At 51.4% G+C, this 19,679-nt stretch overlaps 1 protein-coding gene across 9 annotated transcripts in view; it reads left to right on the top strand.

The window, feature by feature from the left end:
- DYNC2I1 (dynein 2 intermediate chain 1) overlaps positions 1 to 19,679 on the top strand; it is a 78,612-nt gene that overhangs the window by 42,919 nt on the left and 16,014 nt on the right. For all 9 annotated transcript variants that reach the window (XM_079150648.1, XM_079150647.1, XM_079150649.1 and 6 more), the window contains 8 exons: positions 2,357 to 2,445; positions 4,694 to 4,820; positions 7,306 to 7,478; positions 8,347 to 8,509; positions 13,813 to 13,926; positions 14,018 to 14,079; positions 14,491 to 14,542; positions 16,502 to 16,562. In XM_079150648.1, coding sequence (XP_079006774.1) covers positions 2,357 to 2,445; positions 4,694 to 4,820; positions 7,306 to 7,478; positions 8,347 to 8,509; positions 13,813 to 13,926; positions 14,018 to 14,079; positions 14,491 to 14,542; positions 16,502 to 16,562 — 841 coding nt within the window. The remainder of the gene's footprint in view (positions 1 to 2,356; positions 2,446 to 4,693; positions 4,821 to 7,305; positions 7,479 to 8,346; positions 8,510 to 13,812; positions 13,927 to 14,017; positions 14,080 to 14,490; positions 14,543 to 16,501; positions 16,563 to 19,679) is intronic.

Below are 19,679 nucleotides of genomic sequence, written 5' to 3'. Positions count from 1 at the left end.
ACAGGACTGTCCTAATAACTCACACACAGTCTCAAGTACTACCTTATAACTCTTCCAGTATTCATTATTCTGACATTTTGTAACTACCCACTGGAAAATTATATACATGCCTGCTCTGTAAAACTACTGGCTATCTAATTGAATACTACAGCATAACACTAAGAGAGAACTTTCTTTGCTAACTATCTGTTTAAAAAAGCAATTTTGAGCCAGGCACAGTGGCTCACGCCTGTAATCCCAATGTTCAGAAGGCTGAGGCAGGTGGATCAGAAGTTCGAAGTCAGCCTCAGCAACTTAGACCCTAAGAGATAGGGAGGTAGCTCAGTGGTTAAATGCCCCTGGGTTTGAACTACAACTAAGTGGTACAATTTGGGCTCAGATGCTGTAGGCCCTATGTCCAATTACAGTGTGCGTGCACACACACACACACACACACACACACACACACACACACACACACACAAGATTGTTCACACTTATATGAAATTCCAGTAGCCTAAGCCATACCTCATCCTGAAGTTCATCGCCACTCTGAACAGAAGTGGTCATGTCACGTGAAGTGCAGCAAAGGTCTTCCGCTCTTGGTGCTCCAGTCATTTCCTTCAAAGTTGCGTCTGGGTATTTCTCAATTTCACACCACAAAAAGGAGCCGATAGTTTTTTCCACAGGTTTGGGCCCTGGGGTGGAATGCTCCTGAAAATGTTCATTCAGAAACTTCTTGTAATCCAAGCATATAGTTTTCTGGGTTTCACCATTAATCGGCAGTTCATCAAAGTGGTTCAGATCATGCATGTCAAATGAAAATGCTAAATTTTTATCAAAAAATACTCGGTATCACTAGATTCATTTCTGTCATCTGGACAAGAGCAGTAGGATCATCTTGATTAAAATGAGAAATGATTCGATCAGTGGCATTACAGCTCTAGTGGCAGATGATGATGGAAGGGGCCAAACATCTATCTGCTTGACCGCCTTTGTCTACGTGTGACCAACAGAATCTGTCACGTGAAAGGTCTTAAAGAGAAATGCAGCCCCACTTTCAGTTGCTTCTCTCCCATTATCTGTTCCAGCTATTTGTTTTGCAGCTTGTAATCTGTCTTTTAAGTCTTCATTTATACTTTGCATTTTACTCTTGTCCAGGTTTTCATTCAAAAATTTTACTATATTCTTCCACGTCGGTCCCAAATCTAAAACTGGTTCATGAAGTTTGGATCACTTCAGCTTTAAGTCAGCTACTTCTTCACTATGATTATCTTGCTTGGTAACATTTGAAAAGGAGCGCAAGGCTCCTGCGAGGCCGGTAAAGCCGTCTGTCATTCAGTCGGTGATCCTGCGATGAGAGACCTCTTGGCCACGCTCCGCCTGCTCCTGCCTCCACGCCTCCCTCCCTTTTGGTTTTATTTCTATTTCCCACTCCTGGTGGGGAGCAGAGGGCTGTGACGGGGATGCTGGTGGGCGTCTGCATGCCCCTCTCCTCCCTGTCTCCCACGGGCCTTTCTGTTTTATTTTTACTTATTTCCTCTCTTTCTGTTTTTAAAAAACTTATTTCCTTTCTTGTCCTTCTTATTATGTGTTTCTCTTTGGTGTGGATCTTAGTATAAGAATATGGAGATACACAATATTCTTTAAAAGAAGTAGAATAAGTTTGGTAATGACAAAGTTGGAGCTGCTGAACTGTACGAAGGTCTAAACCTGGAGGCCTGTCTGCTCCCTGACTGGGACTTGTAACAAGAGGGGAAGGGCCAGGGCTCTGCCCCACTGCCTCAGGGCCGCAGCTGTCCCACACGCACTGCAGGGCCTGTCCTCCTCTTCAGCGTAGAGTATTCACTCCTTAGGTGCCGTCTGCAGATGAGTCCTTCAACACAGACCAAGGTCCTTGGAGTACATGGCTTCTGCTAGGTTCTTTGCAGCTTTTTACATGTTGAATATATTACTGGTCGATTATTTTTCTTGAGGAATTTTCTCCATATGGCAGGGAATTATACTGCTCTCTTTCCTCAGATGGACCTTACCTTAAGAAAGTAATGCAGGTGAGTTTTCTTTGTCTTAAATGCTTAGGACCATAAGTGTTCCAGATTTTGAATTTTGAATTAGAAATGTTCAAACACTTGGATAATAAATTAGTTCCTTTTAATGACTTTTCTTAAGATATTCAAATAAGGTTCAATTTACAGACTTCCTATAAACAATATGTAGTTATTTCTAGAAAAAAATTACTAATGCATCTGCAGGATATAATGCCAATTTTTCTTCAGGATTGTTACTGTTCATTTGTAACACCTCCTTGAACTCAAAGATTTATAGGTATGACTACTTTATAGTCAACTGTATTGATTTGCTATAATATGTTTCTTAGGTAGTAAAGAACAAGATATCTTTGATGCTACAGTTGTACCAAGGATTGACACTCCAAGATTATCCAGCTTTCTCCGGGCAGCATGTCAGGTAAACTCTACGTTGTGTGTTTTGTTATACAATCTGCATTGTATGTGTGAGTGCATAAAGTCGCGTTAGAAATAAAGGAGCTGTGGAAACCTTGGAGCTTTTACGGCGTAGATACACCAGAATCAGGTATTTATTTTCAAGTGTTCTTTTCAAACAAAATATTAGAGTTAGATTTATTAAACCTCCATGCAAAATGACAGCATGTAGGTATTGATATACCACAGATAGAGCTATCTACATATTTGGATTCTGTATTTTAATAGTAGTTTCTTATATTTTAAAATAAATATAGACTAAACCAAAATATTAAGTTGGCAAAAAGAGCTTCAATCTAGGATATTTGAAGATAATAAAACTCATGATTTTTAAAACTTACTTGGAAATTTAAAAAATACATACGAAGGAATGGAATAGTATTGTGAAGCTCCGTGTCCGTCATTAACTGTCACCGCACGGAGAGTTTTGGAGAGTTTGCCTGGTTCGACATATCTTCCTCATTTCCCTCAAGCCTGCACCGACCGATGAATAACTAGTCACAATCGTCACAAATATCCTTCCATAAACTGACCTATATAGCCACTAAAAACAAGGATTTCTTAAAAATAATTAAGAATAATATCTAAAATATTAAAATTGGAAGTCGGTCTTCAGGTTTCGTCAGTTGTTTCATGAATTCGTTACGTGAGCTCACAGTAAATAAGAGCAGAACTACAGGGCAGACCATGGCTGTGGCGTTTGACTGATGGACAGTGAACCAGGAGCCACTGAGGACCTGGTAGACACTGCACCCCAGAGCCACTGTTACTGGGATCTGGGGACGGAAACGATGATCACGCTTGACAAATTTTTTTATATGATCAAATTATCAGTGAGTATGAACTTCTTGAGATTAAGACCCAACACGTGTAAACAAGAGGTGAAGAAAAAGATGGGGTGCACACAAAAAGGAAGATGGGGAGATCAGAATGCAGTCGCCCCTGATTTCACCAGCAAGTATGCACGCGAGAGCCACCTGGGGCATCAACACAGTTCTCCTGTTCTGAAAACTGCCTTCCCCTCTGCCTCCCTCAGCCTCCCTCCTCCCCTCTGCTTCCCTCAGCCTCCCTCCTCCCCTCTGCCTCCCTCAGCCTCCCTCCTCCCCTCTGTTTCCCTCAGGCCTCCCTCCTCCCCTCTGTTTCCCTCAGGCCTCCCTCCTCCCCTCTGCCTCCCTCAGGCCTCCCTCCTCCCCTCTGCCTCCCTCAGCCCTCCCTCCTCTCCTCTGCCTCCCTCAGCCTTTCTCCTCCCCTCTGCCTCCCTCAGCCCTCCCTCCTCCCCTCTGCCTCCCTCAGCCCTCCCTCCTCCCCTCTGCCTCCCTCAGCCCTCCCTCCTCCCCTCTGCCTCCCTCAGCCCTCCCTCCTCCCCTCTGCCTCCCTCAGCCTCCCTCCTCCCCTCTGCCTCCCTCAGCCCTCCCTCCTCCCCTCTGCTTCCCTCAGCCTCCCTCCTCCCCTCTGCCTCCCTCAGCCTCCCTCCTCCCCTCTGCCTCCCTCAGCCTCCCTCCTCCCCTCTGCCTCCCTCAGGTCTCTCTAGCTTTTCCGTCCCTTCTCAGTCATCCCTGTCTTTTTCACTGTTCCTTTTCTTCGCTCTACCCTTGCTGCCTGCCTTGCTCTTCTGTGAGAGCTTCCGTTGTTCACTGTGCATTTTCTCTGTTCCTACGTGACTAGAACATGTTTTGAGGTCACACATATAGAGCATCTTCCTGTTTTTTTTGTTCTGTGAGTTCTTATTAAAGATTTCTTTCATCTCTCTTCACTTTTTCTGTTTTTTTTTTTTTTGTCTCTGATCTCTATCAAATCCTTCAGGTTAGTTGTAATTATGTTGTGCTGATTCATAAACCCAGCGAAAAAAGAGAGCCGTTTTCTCTGATTTTTCTTCAGGTGTGTGGTTGAAGGGTATTTAATATTCTGAGTTTTCTTCTTCATTGATTGTCAGCACTGTATTTCATCAGAAAACAACATGTATGATAGAAGTATGGCTCTTCATTGGCATTTGTATGTTTTGATCCTCTCTCAATTTCTCTTATTACGAAGAAAGAGCCGTACATATTTTGGGGTGTGTACCAGGCATTGAACTCAGGGGCACTTAACCACTGAGCCACCTCTCCATTGCTTTTTTATATTTCTTTGGAGACAGGGTCTCAGGGAGTTGCTTTGTGCCTCACCTTTGCATTGTGAACTTCTTTGTTGTGATGTTTGCTCCGCGTCTTTGCAAGGTGGTTGCCGTTTTGCTTGAAGAGGACCGCTTGGCTGAGCCCAGCTGGACCCTCAGGGCTGAAGGCAGCACTCTCTGCATTAGCGATAGCTCTTCTCCGTTGAACACTAGCCTGCCGTTCCTTGAAGGTAAGGGGTCTGTTGAGTTTGTTTTTAAGTCCAGCCACTAAACATCTGTGTTTATGGAATGATCTTTAATTTTACATTCTATTTTAATGTGATAGAATTTATTGTACATAAAGCAGAGACAGACTTTATTTTCGCCACATTGAAAAGTGAGTATCTAGGGTTTTTTCCAGAATATGTATGTCAAATTTATGATTAGCAATTTCCTTATGCTGATTAAAAGATGGCCTATGGAGACTTAGATGATGAGATCATTAACTGAGGTTTTCCACATTTGTTCTTGTTTGAGAGTCTTTTTCCTCCACTCATTTTCTTTCTATTTCTCTAATGGAAGCAGTTAGAGTGACGTGAGGATGCTGTGTTGTTCACGTAGACATGGATGTAAGACACTCATCTTTTGACACAAATGTTCTTTTGTACCCGTTTAAGTCAAGTCATGGTTATAGAAAGTAAATGCTCAACAAAGGATCATCATATCAAAGAAACTGTATTTGCTTGTAATTAAACTAGTTTAAACAAACTGAAGTCACAAAGACCACTTTAAACGTCTTTACTAATGATGTTTTACCTTTGAAGAGCATGTCCAGCCTGTGGCCATCGTGGTCCAGGTTTGTGGGGGAAGAGCCTCCACTGAGTGTCTCTTCAGGAGATTGGACTCTGAACATGCTCCCAGGCAGCGCAAGGTTGAGCAGTTGGGGCTGCTTGTTCTGAAAACATCTTCCCTTCGGCCTGCTGTTTGTAGGTTGCATCATGTTCATTCTTCTGTCCTTAAAGGTTTGCAAAAATTATGTTGATTTAGAATAAGTTGTACTATTTTTTATTTTTTGGGGGGGTACTGGGATTGAACCCAGGGCTTTGTGCATGTGAGGCACGCACTGTACCACCGGAGCTATATCCCCAGCCCTTAGCACACATGGAGACGTCGGCTAAACTGTGCTACTGTCGGGAGCCGATGCAGAGCAGAGTGCCAGCAGACACAGAGAACCTTGATCACACCTGAGTCTAGAATCCTCATAACAACTCATGTATGCAGAGGGGGTTTTTCTGGTTTGCTAATTTTTATGTTCTAGTAAAATGGATATTGAAATAAAAGCAGGAAAATGAGGCAGGGAAGAAGGATCTGACAGAGTGGGTGGGTTGTCTCACCTTTGTGAACTTAGGATCTGCCTCATTGTCTCCCAGTCTTGGTGCAGTGCAGTGGTATTTCAGCCGCCACGGAATCTGCTCACTGCCATTGTCACTCTTAAAGCTCATGTCCCTGGGTGAGGATTCAGTGTGTAGTGTCCTAGGCTCCGTGGCGGGGTGGATTCAGCAGTGAGTGGGCAGAAATCCTGCCCTCCTGGGACTTAGGTTTTGGTGGATCAGATAGACTGCAGACTGCTAGCCAGTGACCTGTGACCTGTTAGAAAGGGATGTGTTCCACGGAGAAAAATGAAGGCAGCTTCTGGTAGAGAAGGCCTCCCTGGGCGAAAAAGAGAGAAAGCAGGCTGCAGGGGCTGTGAAGCCTGGGCACAGAGCCAGGCAAGGGTGTTGTGGGGGCAGAGGGCAGGCTTCCTGCTGACCTCTAACACATGTTCCTGGAAACCACTGCTGGAAAATTGCCCTTAAGTCCACAGAGCTCATGGGCGGAGTCCCAGCACAGCATGCAAAAAAATATAGAAGGTGGTGGCAGGTTCTACACATGTTCAATGGTTAAGAGGCACAGGCGTCGTGACACTTTTTCTGGAGAAGGACCTAGAGTCTGCTTGTGCAGGGACCAGGAGGGCTGTGCCCGCATGCCTGTGAAGGGGCGACCCTGGGGTTTGCGTGACTCGGGTGCGGATGTTGTGGCCGTGGCACCCGTGGGTGTGGTGTGCACATGGCTTGGTGATCTGGGCACAGCCCTCTCTGTTCACCACGTACCTCTGTGCAGCGCTGTCTCATCTGTGACCGCAGCTCTCACCTGACATCCAGCCTCTTCCCTCTGTCAGCGTCTCCTGCTGACTTGTGGGCACAGTAAACTCCACCAGCAGTGAAGCCTAGAGCTGGGTCTTTCGGTAGAATCAAGCCGCATCTAGAGCAGAGCTCAGCTCTGCCTCACACTGGACGAGAATGTCCTTCCATGCGCCCCGGAAGGCTGTTGCAAGAGCTGAGGTTCCTGAGGGTAGTGTCCTAACGGGATCCGTTTGGCTCATGTCAGTGCCTCCCACCTGGGCTACTGACGCCTGAGCAGAAGCTCAGGCACCTGCATGAAGTACTTGTGACTGAGAGAAGGCGTGCTGCTCGGCTGCCTGGCTAGCCTGGGAGGTCACTCTCACCCGAAGCATGCTCACCTTTGACCTGGTGTTTAGGTACAGGCTGTGGCCATTATCAAGCCCAGATTTTGTGTGTGTTCTGTTTGTTTCTTCATTAAGTTGAAATTTATTTGAGTGTTCTGGGGTATGTTAATTTAACATGGTTTCCGGCAAATTGATAAAATGCAAAAATACTTTTCTTATCTTTTCCCCAGATCGAAAAGTATCCTGCTTGCATGCCTCTCGAGTTCAGAGGCAAACTGTGGTCTCTGTACACGATTTACCTGCGAAGGCCTCTGCCCAGCTGCTGGACCACAGATACATCCTCTGTGTCTGGGACATCTGGCAGCCTTCAGGGCCCCAGAAGGTCCTGATATGTGAGTCCAAGGTACACACAGGAGAGGAGAGGACACAGCTGCTCCCCGTGTCCCCAGCTGCCCTCAGACAAGACACACGGTGTGTCAGCTTCAACTCTAGACTCCCACAGGATCAGCTCAGCCTGAGAATCCCAGGTGTCACAGAGCCTCTTGACCAGTCGAGAACTTGGAAATGAGTGTAGTTCTGGGCCTACTGGACATGTTGGCCGACCTGGGCACACCACTGGGACCCTGGGACCCTCTTTGGCTTGTGCTGTGTGGATCCTGGACTGTCAAGGTCCCCAAGGGCCTGAGATTTCTTGAAGTCGTTTTGCACCCCATCACTACTTGGAGCATGCCCTCCTTCACGTGCCTCTGCTCCTGGCTACTTGCAGTCCACGGGAGGAGCTGCCCCTTCACAGTCATGTCCTTTTTGGTTAGAAAATGTCCTACTTATGTGTTCCTTGATTTCTCCCAAAGCTATAGAGAGGAATAACTTTTACAGGTACCAGTTTTAGGGGCTTGACTGTCAAAACTTTCTGCAACCCAGGGTGTAGATGAGGCGGCTAGCAGTGGAACAGTCCTTTTCAAAGCCCAGAGAATCATGTTGAGAGGAGGTGACTGTTGAGCATCTCTTATGTACAAGTCTGTGTGGACACCCTGTGGTCACTGCAGTCCTACACCAGGACAGTCTTCCCTACTGTCCATTTCAGGAAATTAAGAGTTTTATCTATGTGCAGGGATCTGTGTTCCACTGTGTCTCGCAGCCTCCCAGTGACAGCTACCTGGGGACGTCTCTCTGGGCAAGTGAACAGGTGCCGGGGTTGCATGAGCTGATCTGGCTGCTGTGAGCCCAGTGCTCTCCTGTCCAGCATCAGGTCCTGGTGTGTTTCCTTGCAGGTCACATGCTGCTGCTTCAGCCCTTATAAAGCATTCTTGCTGTTTGCTGGGACGGTGCATGGCTCCGTGGTCGTGTGGGACCTGAGAGAGGACTCTAGGATACACCACTGTGTGAAGCTGAGCGATTCCTTCTGGACCTTGCGGACAGCCACCTTTTCCACTGGTCAGTGTCGTGTCTGCCGAGCCTGTGCTCTGGAAAGCCACGCCAGAGCGGACACAAGCTTTGGATTCGTTGGCATTTATCTGTTCAGATTGTGCAGGGATGGGCTGCACCCCGTGGGCAAGGGAGGCACGTGATGAATAGAAAGAAATACTCATTCAGGTGGTCCTTACCCAGCGGCCGAGAAGGATGGGATTTCATGTCAGATCTGTGGAGCCCCTAGAATCCCCAGCATGGTGACCTGTGGGTCTAGGCGAGCTGAAGTCCGTTGGCGTGTGCGCCTGTGGCATGGCGCACGAGCGCTTGGAGTGGTAACGGGATGGTCGCCCCTCCTGGACGGCAGGAGCAGAGTGGCCCCTCCCCAGCACTGACCACGCTCCGCCCCCGCCACTGCAGCGCATGGCTGTTACCTCCTAGGGCCAGCTCTCTGTCCAGGCCCCGTGCCTGCCTGCTCACCACCTTGTCATGAGAGCCTGAGTCCCTGCTGCTCAGGAAGGTGACTGCTCGGGCGGGCTGCCCCAGACCACTGTCCGACCTGATGCCGCAGCGCCGCCCCACGGGGCTGGAGCCCTGCTGGCGTGGTTCAGCCAGGGCTCCTTGAGCACGCCTCCAGGCTCTCTGGTCCTTGTCTTTTCTGTCTTCACGCTTGGGGGCACGCCACACCACACCGAACCTGGGCTTCGCATCTCTCCGGTCCTCCTGGCCCCTGATCTGTTTTCTGTCCCTCTGGTTCTGCGTCGTCCACGTGCCAGAGCAGTACTCACGTGGTAGTTGTGCGTTGACTCCGTGCTGCTGTGTGTTGCGGAAGCTCACTGCTTTGCTGAGCCGTGTCCCTCGTATAGGTGTGCCACGCCCCTTGGGCCACTCTGCAGCTGCTGGACTGAGGTTGGTTCCAGCTGTTGGTGACTGTGGATAGAGTCTGTCCCAGGAACTGTCCAAGTGCTTTCACCATTTTGCATTGCTGCGGGTGTGGGAACCCCAGTCACCCCGCATCCTCACCAGCACGTCACTGACGTTGGGGGTGGGGTTTCTGGCGAGTGCGTGGCAGCTCTCGCCGAGCTCCTCCTTTCCTTAATGGCTGGTGTTCACTTACCATCCAGTGTCTTTGCCGGTGACATCTGTGGAAGGTTTTTAAATTGAATTGTCTCCTTATTAAGATTTTCTTTTTTTCCGTCCTGGGCATTAAACCCGGGCCCTCGCACAAACTGAGCAAGGACTTCACCACTGGGCTGTGTTCCAGGACTCTCGGGTCTCGAGAGTTTTTGTGTACACCGGGTACATCTGGCAGGTGTTTCGTAAATGCGTTGTCCCGTTCTGGCTATCTTCTCTCATAACGTTGTCTTAGGAGGACGGAGACATTTTAAATTTGATGAAATTCAATTACACATCTTTTTCTTTTGTGATTCTGTGCTCGTTTAACTGCTTTGCCAACGTGCCCCTGTGTCTTCTGGTAGAAGTTGTGTGACTTTAGCTCTCACATGTGAGTCTGTGTTCCACAGCTGGCTAGTTTGGGGCATGGAGAGGGTATTGGTTGGGGTCGGCTCTTTTGCATCTGAAGTCCAGTTATTTAATAGGACCGTGGATCGGCCTGCTTGTTCTTGGGAGGTGGTTCTGGAGGCAGGGAGTTCTGGGCCATGCTTCTTTTTCATCCCTTCTTTGTTCTCTCTTCTTCTGGCCTCCCTGTCTGTTCATCAGCTTGTTTCCGTGTGTAGTGCGGTTTCCGCTGCCTTCAAGGTCTGCTCTGTGTGTGGGATGTCCAGCACTTTGTTTACAGTGTAGGGCTGAGACCTCTCCTGTCACCTCTCCCTCCCCTGGCTTCTGGTCATCTCTGTGCTTTTCATTGTCCCCTTGGTTTTGTCTTTTCCAGAATGTTCTCTTGGAATTACTCAGCACGAGCCTTTTCAGAGTGCTTTCTTTCCTTAGTAATAAGCATTTAAGTTTGCTCTGTGTCTTTTTATGGCTTGATAGCTCATTTAAATCATTTTTTCTACAATCTTTATACACTGTTTATTCACTTTGCTGGATGAAATCTCACTGTGTGGATGGAGCCCAGATTACCCATTCATCTCAAAAAAATAACTATGAACATACTACTCTTGATGTGGACATGTCTTCAACTCCTCTGGCAAAGAAGTACCAGGGAGCTCAATTGCTGGAACGTATGGTCCACGAGTCTTTAGTTTGAGGGAAACTGTCAAACTATGCCAACGCAGCCCCGTTCTGTGTTCCCTCCTGTGTTCCTTGGTGCCGCGTCCTCCCCAGTGTTTGTGAGAGAGGCTGGTTCTGGGTGTCCTGCTGGGCTGCAGTGGCTCCTCAGGATGCAGGCTCCTCAGGATGGAGCATCTTTCTTTGCTTTCGTGACATCTGCCCACCCTACTTGACGAGGAGTGTGTTGAGGCCTCTGACCCATGTTTTATTTGGTTGTTTGTTTTCTTATGATGAATTTTTAAGAGTTCTCTCTCTATATTTTTTTTTAGTTAAATCATTATCCTATTGCTTGATTAGTTATACATGGCATTAGGATTTGTTTGACGTAATTATTAGAGCATGAAATAGAAATTACCCTCGTACAGTCCCCAGCACCGCCCCCCCCATTCCCTCCCAACTCTGTTGATACTTCTGCTGTTTACTTTTAGTTTTTCTTTTCTAAGTTAGTGTCTTCTGGATATACCTGATGGCAAGCTTCTGTGTACCTAGAAATGTCGTCAGATAACAGTCCTTTATTCAGATATGTGTTTTGCAAATATTTTCCTCCATGTTGTAATTCGTTTTATCGTAAGTAGTGCTTTAAAACTCTCGTTTCCTAAATGCCCCGTGAAGACTTGCCTTTCTGTTCATGTGCTGCGTATCTGCTTGAGAAAGGAAATGCAGAGGGGAGATACTGCTGCTCTTGAGTGTCTTGACTCCTAAGTACTTTGTGGATTTGGCGCTGTTATTCACACATGCGTACATACACATACATGTGGTCACATACCTGTGTGTGACTGGGTATGTGCATATGTATGCATTTTACACAGGGAAAAAACACACAAAATTTATTACATGCCCCAGGCCAGGGAGTTGTTAGACTCCACAATAATTCTTTCCAAACTAACTGCGTTTTCTAACTGTTGTGCTATTAATAATAAACCTTGGAATCCAGCACTGTTTTCAAAACGCTCACCTTCTGACCCATATGTAGCTGTCCCTCAGTCCTGGTGGCTGGTCCGGGACCCCTAAGGTTCCCAGTCCTCAGGTGCTTGTGCTTATGCCCTCTCACGAGGCTGTGTGGCGTGTGCGCATGCCCTGTGCACTCAGCCCTGTCCGCGGGACTTGTGTACTGGACAGTGCACGTGCCACGTGAGTCACTGTGCACCCTGTGGGGCCGTGACAGGAAGGCCTGTGTGTGCTCAGTGTGGGTACGGGTTTCCCCGCGTGTCTTCAGTCTGCGTTGGCTGACTCTGTGGAAGGGCGCCCCGGGTACAAATCAGTTGTTCCATGATGGCGCTCCCGTCCTTTTCCTTTGCCGTCCGAATACCGTCAATAAAATCTGCAGAGTCTTAGATAAAGTCTTGGAATTGAGTGCCTCCCCTCCTGGCAAGTGTCTCGAGGCTCGTGTCTGTCCCCAGCATGCTGTGTGGCCTGTGCTGCTGTGGCTCGTCTCTGTCCCCAACAGTGCCGTGTGGCCTGTGCTGCTGTGGCTCGTGTTTGTGCCCAACAGTGCCGTGTGGCCTGTGCTGCTGTGGCTCGTGTCTGTCCCCAACATGCTGTGTGGCCTGTGCTGCTGTGGCTCGTGTCTGTCCCTAACAGTGCCATGTGGCCTGTGCTGCTGTGGCTCGTGTCTGTCCCCAACAGTGCCGTGTGGCCTGTGCTGCTGTGGCTCGTGTCTGTCCCTAACAGTGCCGTGTGGCCTGTGCTGCTGTGGCTCGTGTCTGTCCCTAACAGTGCCGTGTGGCCTGTGCTGCTGTGGCTCGTGTCTGTCCCCAACATGCTGTGTGGCCTGTGCTGCTGTGGCTCGTGTCTGTCCCCAACAGTGCCGTGTGGCCTGTGCTGCTGTGGCTCGTGTCTGTCCCCAACAGTGCCGTGTGGCCTGTGCTGCTGTGGCTCGTGTCTGTCCCCAACAGTGCCGTGTGGCCTGTGCTGCTGTGGCTCGTGTCTGTCCCCAACAGTGCCGTGTGGCCTGTGCTGCTGTGGCTCGTGTCTGTCCCCAACAGTGCCGTGTGGCCTGTGCTGCTGTGGCTCGTGTCTGTCCCCAACATGCTGTGTGGCCTGTGCTGCTGTGGCTCGTGTCTGTCCCTAACAGTGCCATGTGGCCTGTGCTGCTGTGGCTCGTGTCTGTCCCCAACAGTGCCGTGTGGCCTGTGCTGCTGTGGCTCGTGTCTGTCCCTAACAGTGCCGTGTGGCCTGTGCTGCTGTGGCTCGTGTCTGTCCCTAACAGTGCCGTGTGGCCTGTACTGCTGTGGCTCGTGTCTGTCCCCAACATGCTGTGTGGCCTGTGCTGCTGTGGCTCGTGTCTGTCCCCAACAGTGCCGTGTGGCCTGTACTGCTGTGGCTCGTGTCTGTCCCCAACATGCTGTGTGACCTGTGCTGCTGTGGCTCGTGTCTGTCCCCAACAGTGCCGTGTGGCCTGTGCTGCTGTGGCTCGTGTCTGTCCCTAACAGTGCCGTGTGGGCTGTGCTGCTGTGGCTCGTGTCTGTCCCCAACATGCTGTGTGGCCTGTGCTGCTGTGGCTCGTGTCTGTCCCCAACAGTGCCGTGTGGCCTGTGCTGCTGTGGCTCGTGTCTGTCCCCAACAGTGCCGTGTGGCCTGTGCTGCTGTGGCTCGTGTCTGTCCCTAACATGCTGTGTGACCTGTGCTGCTGTGGCTCGTGTCTGTCCCCAACATGCCGAGTGGCCTGTGCTGCTGTGGCTCGTGTCTGTCCCCAACAGTGCCGTGTGGCCTGTGCTGCTGTGGCTCGTGTCTGTCCCCAACATGCTGTGTGACCTGTGCTGCTGTGGCTCGTGTCTGTCCCCAACATGCCGAGTGGCCTGTGCTGCTGTGGCTCGTGTCTGTCCCCAACATGCCGTGTGGCCTGTGCTGCTGTGGCTCGTGTCTGTCCCCAACATGCTGTGTGACCTGTGCTGCTGTGGCTCGTGTCTGTCCCCAACATGCTGTGTGACCTGTGCTGCTGTGGCTCGTGTCTGTCCCCAACATGCCGAGTGGCCTGTGCTGCTGTGGCTTCCTGTGGGGTGTGGAGAGCTGGTCTTTTCCACCCGGAGGCGCTCCTTGTCCATGTCTGACTTTTGTGTTCTGCGACTTGCTGCTGCGCGGCCTGCGGTCCACCCCAGATGGAGTCCTCGCCTCCGTGAGCCACCGAAGTCCTCTCCAGGCCCTGGAGCCCGTCTCCTCGCCAGCCTCCCGGAAGCAGAGCTCCGTGCTCTCGCCCTTCTCCCCTCAGGAAGGTCTGTGGCGCCCAGCCCGCGCGGCCCTCGAGCCCGTCAGCAGCTTGGCCGCCTCGCTCCAAGCGCTCTTTCTTTTTCTCCGGTTTCTCAGGCACGTCGGGCCTGTCCTTCCACATTGCTTCCTTGGATGAGAGCGGGGTGCTCAACATGTGGGTGAGTTGGTGGCCCAGGCCATGCACGTGGGCCCATGAAGTGGCTGGGTGTTGACGGCGCCTGGCTGGGGGCTGGGACCAGGGAAGGAGTGGGGCACGATGCACTGGGAAAGCAGGAGCGGGCCTGGGTCTGCTGGCCGCATGGGGAGGGCACGGATTCCACACCCAGCTAGTCTAGGGCCCGACTGGCTGCTGGGAACAGTCTCCTGCACGTCCCCTGCGAGAGTGTGTATGAAAACCAGAGGAGGGCCAGGGTGACACCAGGACAGGGCTGGGGGTCCCCAGTGAGTGCGGTGGGCAGAAGGGCCTGTGGCACTGGGCGTCAGTCCTGGAGCTGACGCCAGCCTTGCTTTGCGCAGATTGTTTGCTGATCGAAAGATAAATAGTCTTCATGTTCATCATTTTACTTCAGGTGGTTGTTGAATTGCCAAAGGCGGATATCGCAGGCTCGATAAGTGACTTAGGTAACTATTGAATTAAAAATCAACTTTAGTCAGTATTTGCTGAAACGAATAGAAACGAAGACATCGGTACCTGCTTTGAAACACGCGTGATCAGCCGCCTGAAAAGTGAAGTTGTAGACGGCACCTCAGTAGCTGTGACCGCGCGTTTTCTCCTGTAGCTTGTGAAGTGCTGCCTCCAGCTGCCTGCTGCTCTGCTCTGCGGGTCAGTCCAGGGCCTCTGCGTCCTGCCCTCGGGTGTTGGGAAGGGCAGCAGCGTTCGGGTGGCCTTGCCTGTGAGCATGTGTGCCATGATTTGCCTGAACCCTTGCCCACCTTGGGCCCTTCCTGCACAGGGTGGCCCTCCTGGATTCCTCAGGGCATGGTGACCGAAGTGACCAGAGCAGAAAGCCTGAGCCCCACAGATTGCGGTTCTGGTGCTTCGTGTGGTCCTGGGTGCCGGGAGGCCCAGTGGTCACGGGGCACTGGGGTCCTGTGGTGCGCTGTGGCCTAGAGGGACTGTGTCAGACTCCAGTTTCTCATTGCTGCCTCAGCTTCCAGCTGCTCACTCTTGAGACACAGCTCCCGTTTGCCAGCGGCTGTGTCCCTGGGTGGCTTCAGGAAGGAGGAGGAGTGATTCTGACTTTGTCCCCACTCCTCAGAGTGAGGGAGGAGGAGCTCTTTGCCTCATGGAGCAAACAAGGCTGCCTCCTGTTGGATGCCCACACACCACTTTGGCTTCCTGTGGAAATGAGGCTCTGCTGCTGCGCGGCCCTTCCACCTGGTGCTGGCCTGTCCAGTTCTGGACACAGGTGCCCTTGTCCTTCCTGCTCAGGACACCTTGCTGTTGTCCCTGCCGGCTGACCCTGCTTTACACCTATTCTCCCCTTGCCAGGACCCTGTGGCTGAGGCCACTCACGGCTGGCCTTGCTGCCGACGTGCCCTGTGTAATGGCACTGCCCAGCGACACATGGGAGTTGAGGAGTCTGTCCACTCTGCTGGGAGTATGGTCATTCTGATGAAAACGTTGTGTAGCATACTCGAAGCGTTGTGCAGAGGCAGGGCACGTGCTTGTGGTTGCGGAATGCTGCTGTTCAGGAACACCCTACGAGCCCCCAGCCGCCTCATGGCTGCCCTCAGGAGGGAGGACGTGCTCCTGGCAGCAGGCGTGCAGGGTGCCAAGCGGCCCTGTGGGCCTTCGCTGTGGCCTCCTGTGGACTGAAGCCATGTCTGCCTCTGTTCCTTTGTGAGGTGTACTCGGCTAGGTCCAGTCCCAGGTGCCAGGGAAACATGGGGGAGAAGACTGGCTGCTGCAGGGGCTGCGGGTGTAAGGCTAGGACATGGCGCTGCCAGGCTGAGGCAGGTCAGAGAGGCATCTCTGGAGAAGCCTGACTTGTGGGCACGCCTGCTGTGGCGGTGCCAGGCAGCTCTGCCGTGTGATGGCAGTGTGCCAGGGCCCTGCCAGCTGACGGCGCTGTGACTCAGCTGCTTCCAGGTCCTAGGCAGTATCCTGCTCCAAACTCATGGAGCTCTGATTCCTCCCTGGCAGTAATTTGAAAAGGGAGGGTGGTGCTGGGAGTAGGCAAGGAGGCTGAGCAGCACGTGAGCCAGGGTGGCACTGTGTGCATCTGGAAGCCCAGGGAAGGGAAGGGGAGGTGGATTGGGCCTGGGAGTCGTGATGTCTGTTCCAGGAGAGGAAGTTGGGAAGCTCCAGGGAGGAGGGAGAGCTGGAGAACCCTGTGTCTATCAGCCAGGCCTGGCCAGCTCCCCAGAGGTTCTGAATGGCCCTTGGGGACCTTTGCAGCATGGGGCTTGCTGCATCCAAAGTGGGAAGGCTGCAGGTCAGAGTCTTGCTGCTGCCTCAGCAGGGTACACACACCTTGCCCGCTGCTGGCTGGCACTGTGGTTCTCTTTGAACACAACTTCGGCAGTGAACGGCAGCTCAGGCTTACGAGGTGCACCCGTTTCTGCCTGTCTTTCTAGGCCTCATCCCTGGAGGGAGAATCAAGCTGGTGCACAGTGCTGCGCTGCAGGTGGGCGACAGGTGAGGCCCTGTGGCAGGTGAGGCACCCCCCCATCTCGTGACTCCTGCGGAGGGGCGGTGGTGTCAGCTGTTGTGTGTACAGCGAATGCCTGGTTGGGTTTTGCAGTGAAGGCATATTTTCTCACTCTCTTTTGCTATTGAAATTTTTACTATTTTTGCTTATTCATTTATTAGTAATGAGTCTATGTCATGTAACTTCCATGTAGAGAGTTAATATTATTTGGCCAAAAATGTTTTCTGTATTATAAATGGAAACTATTTGATTGTTTTTCATCCTGTTCTAATGCAACCCTGAAGTTTAACTTAGAAGTTGTTTCAGGATCTGGAAACAGTGATAGAAAGTTTTATTTAGAAAGTTGTATTTCTACTTTTAGTCACATAACACAGTGTATGGGTTCTCTTACTGAGTGTACAGACATTACAGGTTGTATTAGAAGGGTTATCTAGAGGAACAGAATGGACAGGAAGTGTGATTATAAAAGGGGATTTATTAGATGGGCTCACATGACCAGAAGCTGGACAGTCCACAATGGCCGTCTGCAGCTGGAGAGCTGGAAGAACCAGCAGCTGCACAGTTCAAGAGACAGAAGCCCCAGAACAAGAAGTATCAACAGTGCTACCCTAGTCCAAGACCGAGGCTTCTGGAAACTCCCTGGAGAATCACTGGCAGAGTCCGCTTTGGGAGAGTGAAGAATCGAGAATCCAATGTCCCCTGATGATCAAAGCAGCAATCAGGATCCCATTCATCAGGATCTTGTTCAGGAAGAGCGGACTTCATCTGCATCTGCTTACTTGTTCTTTCAGATTTTATTCCCTACTATTGGGCAGTGCTGCCCTTGCTTAGGGAGGGACTCCACTTTAGTTCACTATCCCACATGCCAATCATTTCTAGACACACCCTCATGGACATACCCAGAAGCCTCTCAATCATCAACATCTCTTAATCCAATCAAGTTGATAATTCAAATGCACCTGTAACTTAGATGTTCCAGTTGGTTTACTTCCAAAGATACCTTTTCTTATCACTAAGGTCTAACTTTCAACACTCAAAAACCCTTAGAAAGTCTTTGAGCCTGATTTCTCTTTACCTCACAGAATATGAATTCAATATGCTTAGAGGTTTTAAGTCAACCTCAGTTGATTTAAATGCAATTATGGAAGTGAATTACTTAGTTTAAAAAGTCATCAGATGCATTCCAGAGCCAAACCGTGTGCTCTCTAGCAGTTCCAGAACTGCGGTGTGTGCAGCACCTTTGATGAACAACTTTTAGACCATTTCTGTCTCTGTGTGGCCCTTCCCACTTTGTGCCAGGCATTGCATTTATTTTTACTCTAAATTTCTCCAGGACTTATGTATGTGCTCTTTTGGAGGAAAGTAACTGTCCCTACTCTCTTGGCAAGTGTCTTCAGGAGGTCTGGCTCCCGTCCCTCCTCTCAGCAGTGTCTTCTGGAGGGTGACACCCGTCCCTCCTCTCAGCAGTGTCTTCTGGAGGGTGACTCCCGTCCCTCCTCTCAGCAGTGTCTTCTGGAGGTCGGGCTCCCATCCCTCCTCTCAGCAGTGTCTTCTGGAGGGTGACGCCTGTCGCTCCTCTCTCAGCAGTGTCTTCTGGAGGGTGACGCCTGTCCCTCCTCTCAGCAGTGTCTTCTGGAGGGTGACGCCTGTCCCTCCTCTCTCAGCAGTGTCTTCTGGAGGGTGACGCCTGTCCCTCCTCTCAGCAGTGTCTTCTGGAGGTCGGCCTCCCGTCCCTCCTCTCAGCAGTGTCTTCTGGAGGGTGACGCCTGTCCCTCCTCTCAGAAGTGTCTTCTGGAGGTCTGACTCCCGTCCCTCCTCTCAGCAGTGTCTTCTGGAGTGTGACTCCTGTCCCTCCTCTCAGCAGTGTCTTCTGGAGGGTGACTCCCGTCCCTCCTCTCAGCAGTGTCTTCTGGAGGATGACTCCCGTCCCTCCTCTCTCAGCAGTGTCTTCTGGAGGGTGACTCCTGTCCCTCCTCTCAGCAGTGTCTTCTGGAGGGTGACTCCCGTCCCTCCTCTCAGCAGTGTCTTCTGGAGGGTGACTCCCGTCCCTCCTCTCAGCAGTGTCTTCTGGAGGTCGGCCTCCCGTCCCTCCTCTCAGCAGTGTCTTCTGGAGGGTGACTCCCGTCCCTCCTCTCAGCAGTGTCTTCTGGAGGGTGACTCCCGTCCCTCCTCTCAGCAGTGTCTTCTGGAGGGTGACTCCCGTCCCTCCTCTCAGCAGTGTCTTCTGGAGGTCTGACTCCCGTCCCTCCTCTCAGCAGTGTCTTCTGGAGGGTGACTCCCGTCCCTCCTCTCTCAGCAGTGTCTTCTGGAGGGTGACTCCCGTCCCTCCTCTCAGCAGTGTCTTCTGGAGGGTGACTCCCGTCCCTCCTCTCAGCAGTGTCTTCTGGAGGGTGACTCCCGTCCCTCCTCTCAGCAGTGTCTTCTGGAGGGTGACTCCCGTCCCTCCTCTCAGCAGTGTCTTCAGGAGGTCGGCCTCCCGTCCCTCCTCTCAGCAGTGTCTTCTGGAGGGTGACTCCCGTACCTCCTCTCAGCAGTGTCTTCTGGAGGGTGACTCCCGTCCCTCCTCTCAGCAGTGTCTTCTGGAGGGTGACGCCCATCCCTCCTCTCAGCAGTGTCTTCTGGAGGTCTGACTCCTGTCCCTCCTCTCTCAGAAGTGTCTTCTGGAGGTCTGACGCCTGTCCCTCCTCTCTCAGCAGTGTCTTCAGGAGGTCTGACTCCCATCCCTCCTCTCAGCAGTGTCTTCTTGAGGTCTGACTCCTGTCCCTCCTCTCAGCAGTGTCTTCTTGAGGTCTGACTCCCGTCCCTCCTCTCAGCAGTATCTTCTGGAGTGTGACTCCCGTCCCTCCTCTCAGCAGTGTCTTCAGGATGTCTGACTCCCATCCCTCCTCTCAGCAGTGTCTTCTTGAGGTCTGACTCCCGTCCCTCCTCTCCGCAGTGTCTTCTGGAGGGTGACGCCCGTCCCTCCTCTCTCAGCAGTGTCTTCTGGAGGTCTGACTCCCGTCCCTCCTCTCAGCAGTGTCTTCTGGAGGTCTGACTCCCGTCCCTCCTCTCAGCAGTGTCTTCTGGAGGTCTGACTCCCGTCCCTCCTTTCTCAGCCTTGTCTT

The sequence above is a fragment of the Sciurus vulgaris genome (genome assembly GCF_902686455.1).
Source record: "Sciurus vulgaris genome assembly, chromosome: 8".
In the NCBI taxonomy this organism is placed as follows: domain Eukaryota; kingdom Metazoa; phylum Chordata; class Mammalia; order Rodentia; family Sciuridae; genus Sciurus; species Sciurus vulgaris.
Note: the sequence above shows the minus strand (reverse complement) of the source record. Positions and strands in the feature narration are given on the sequence as shown.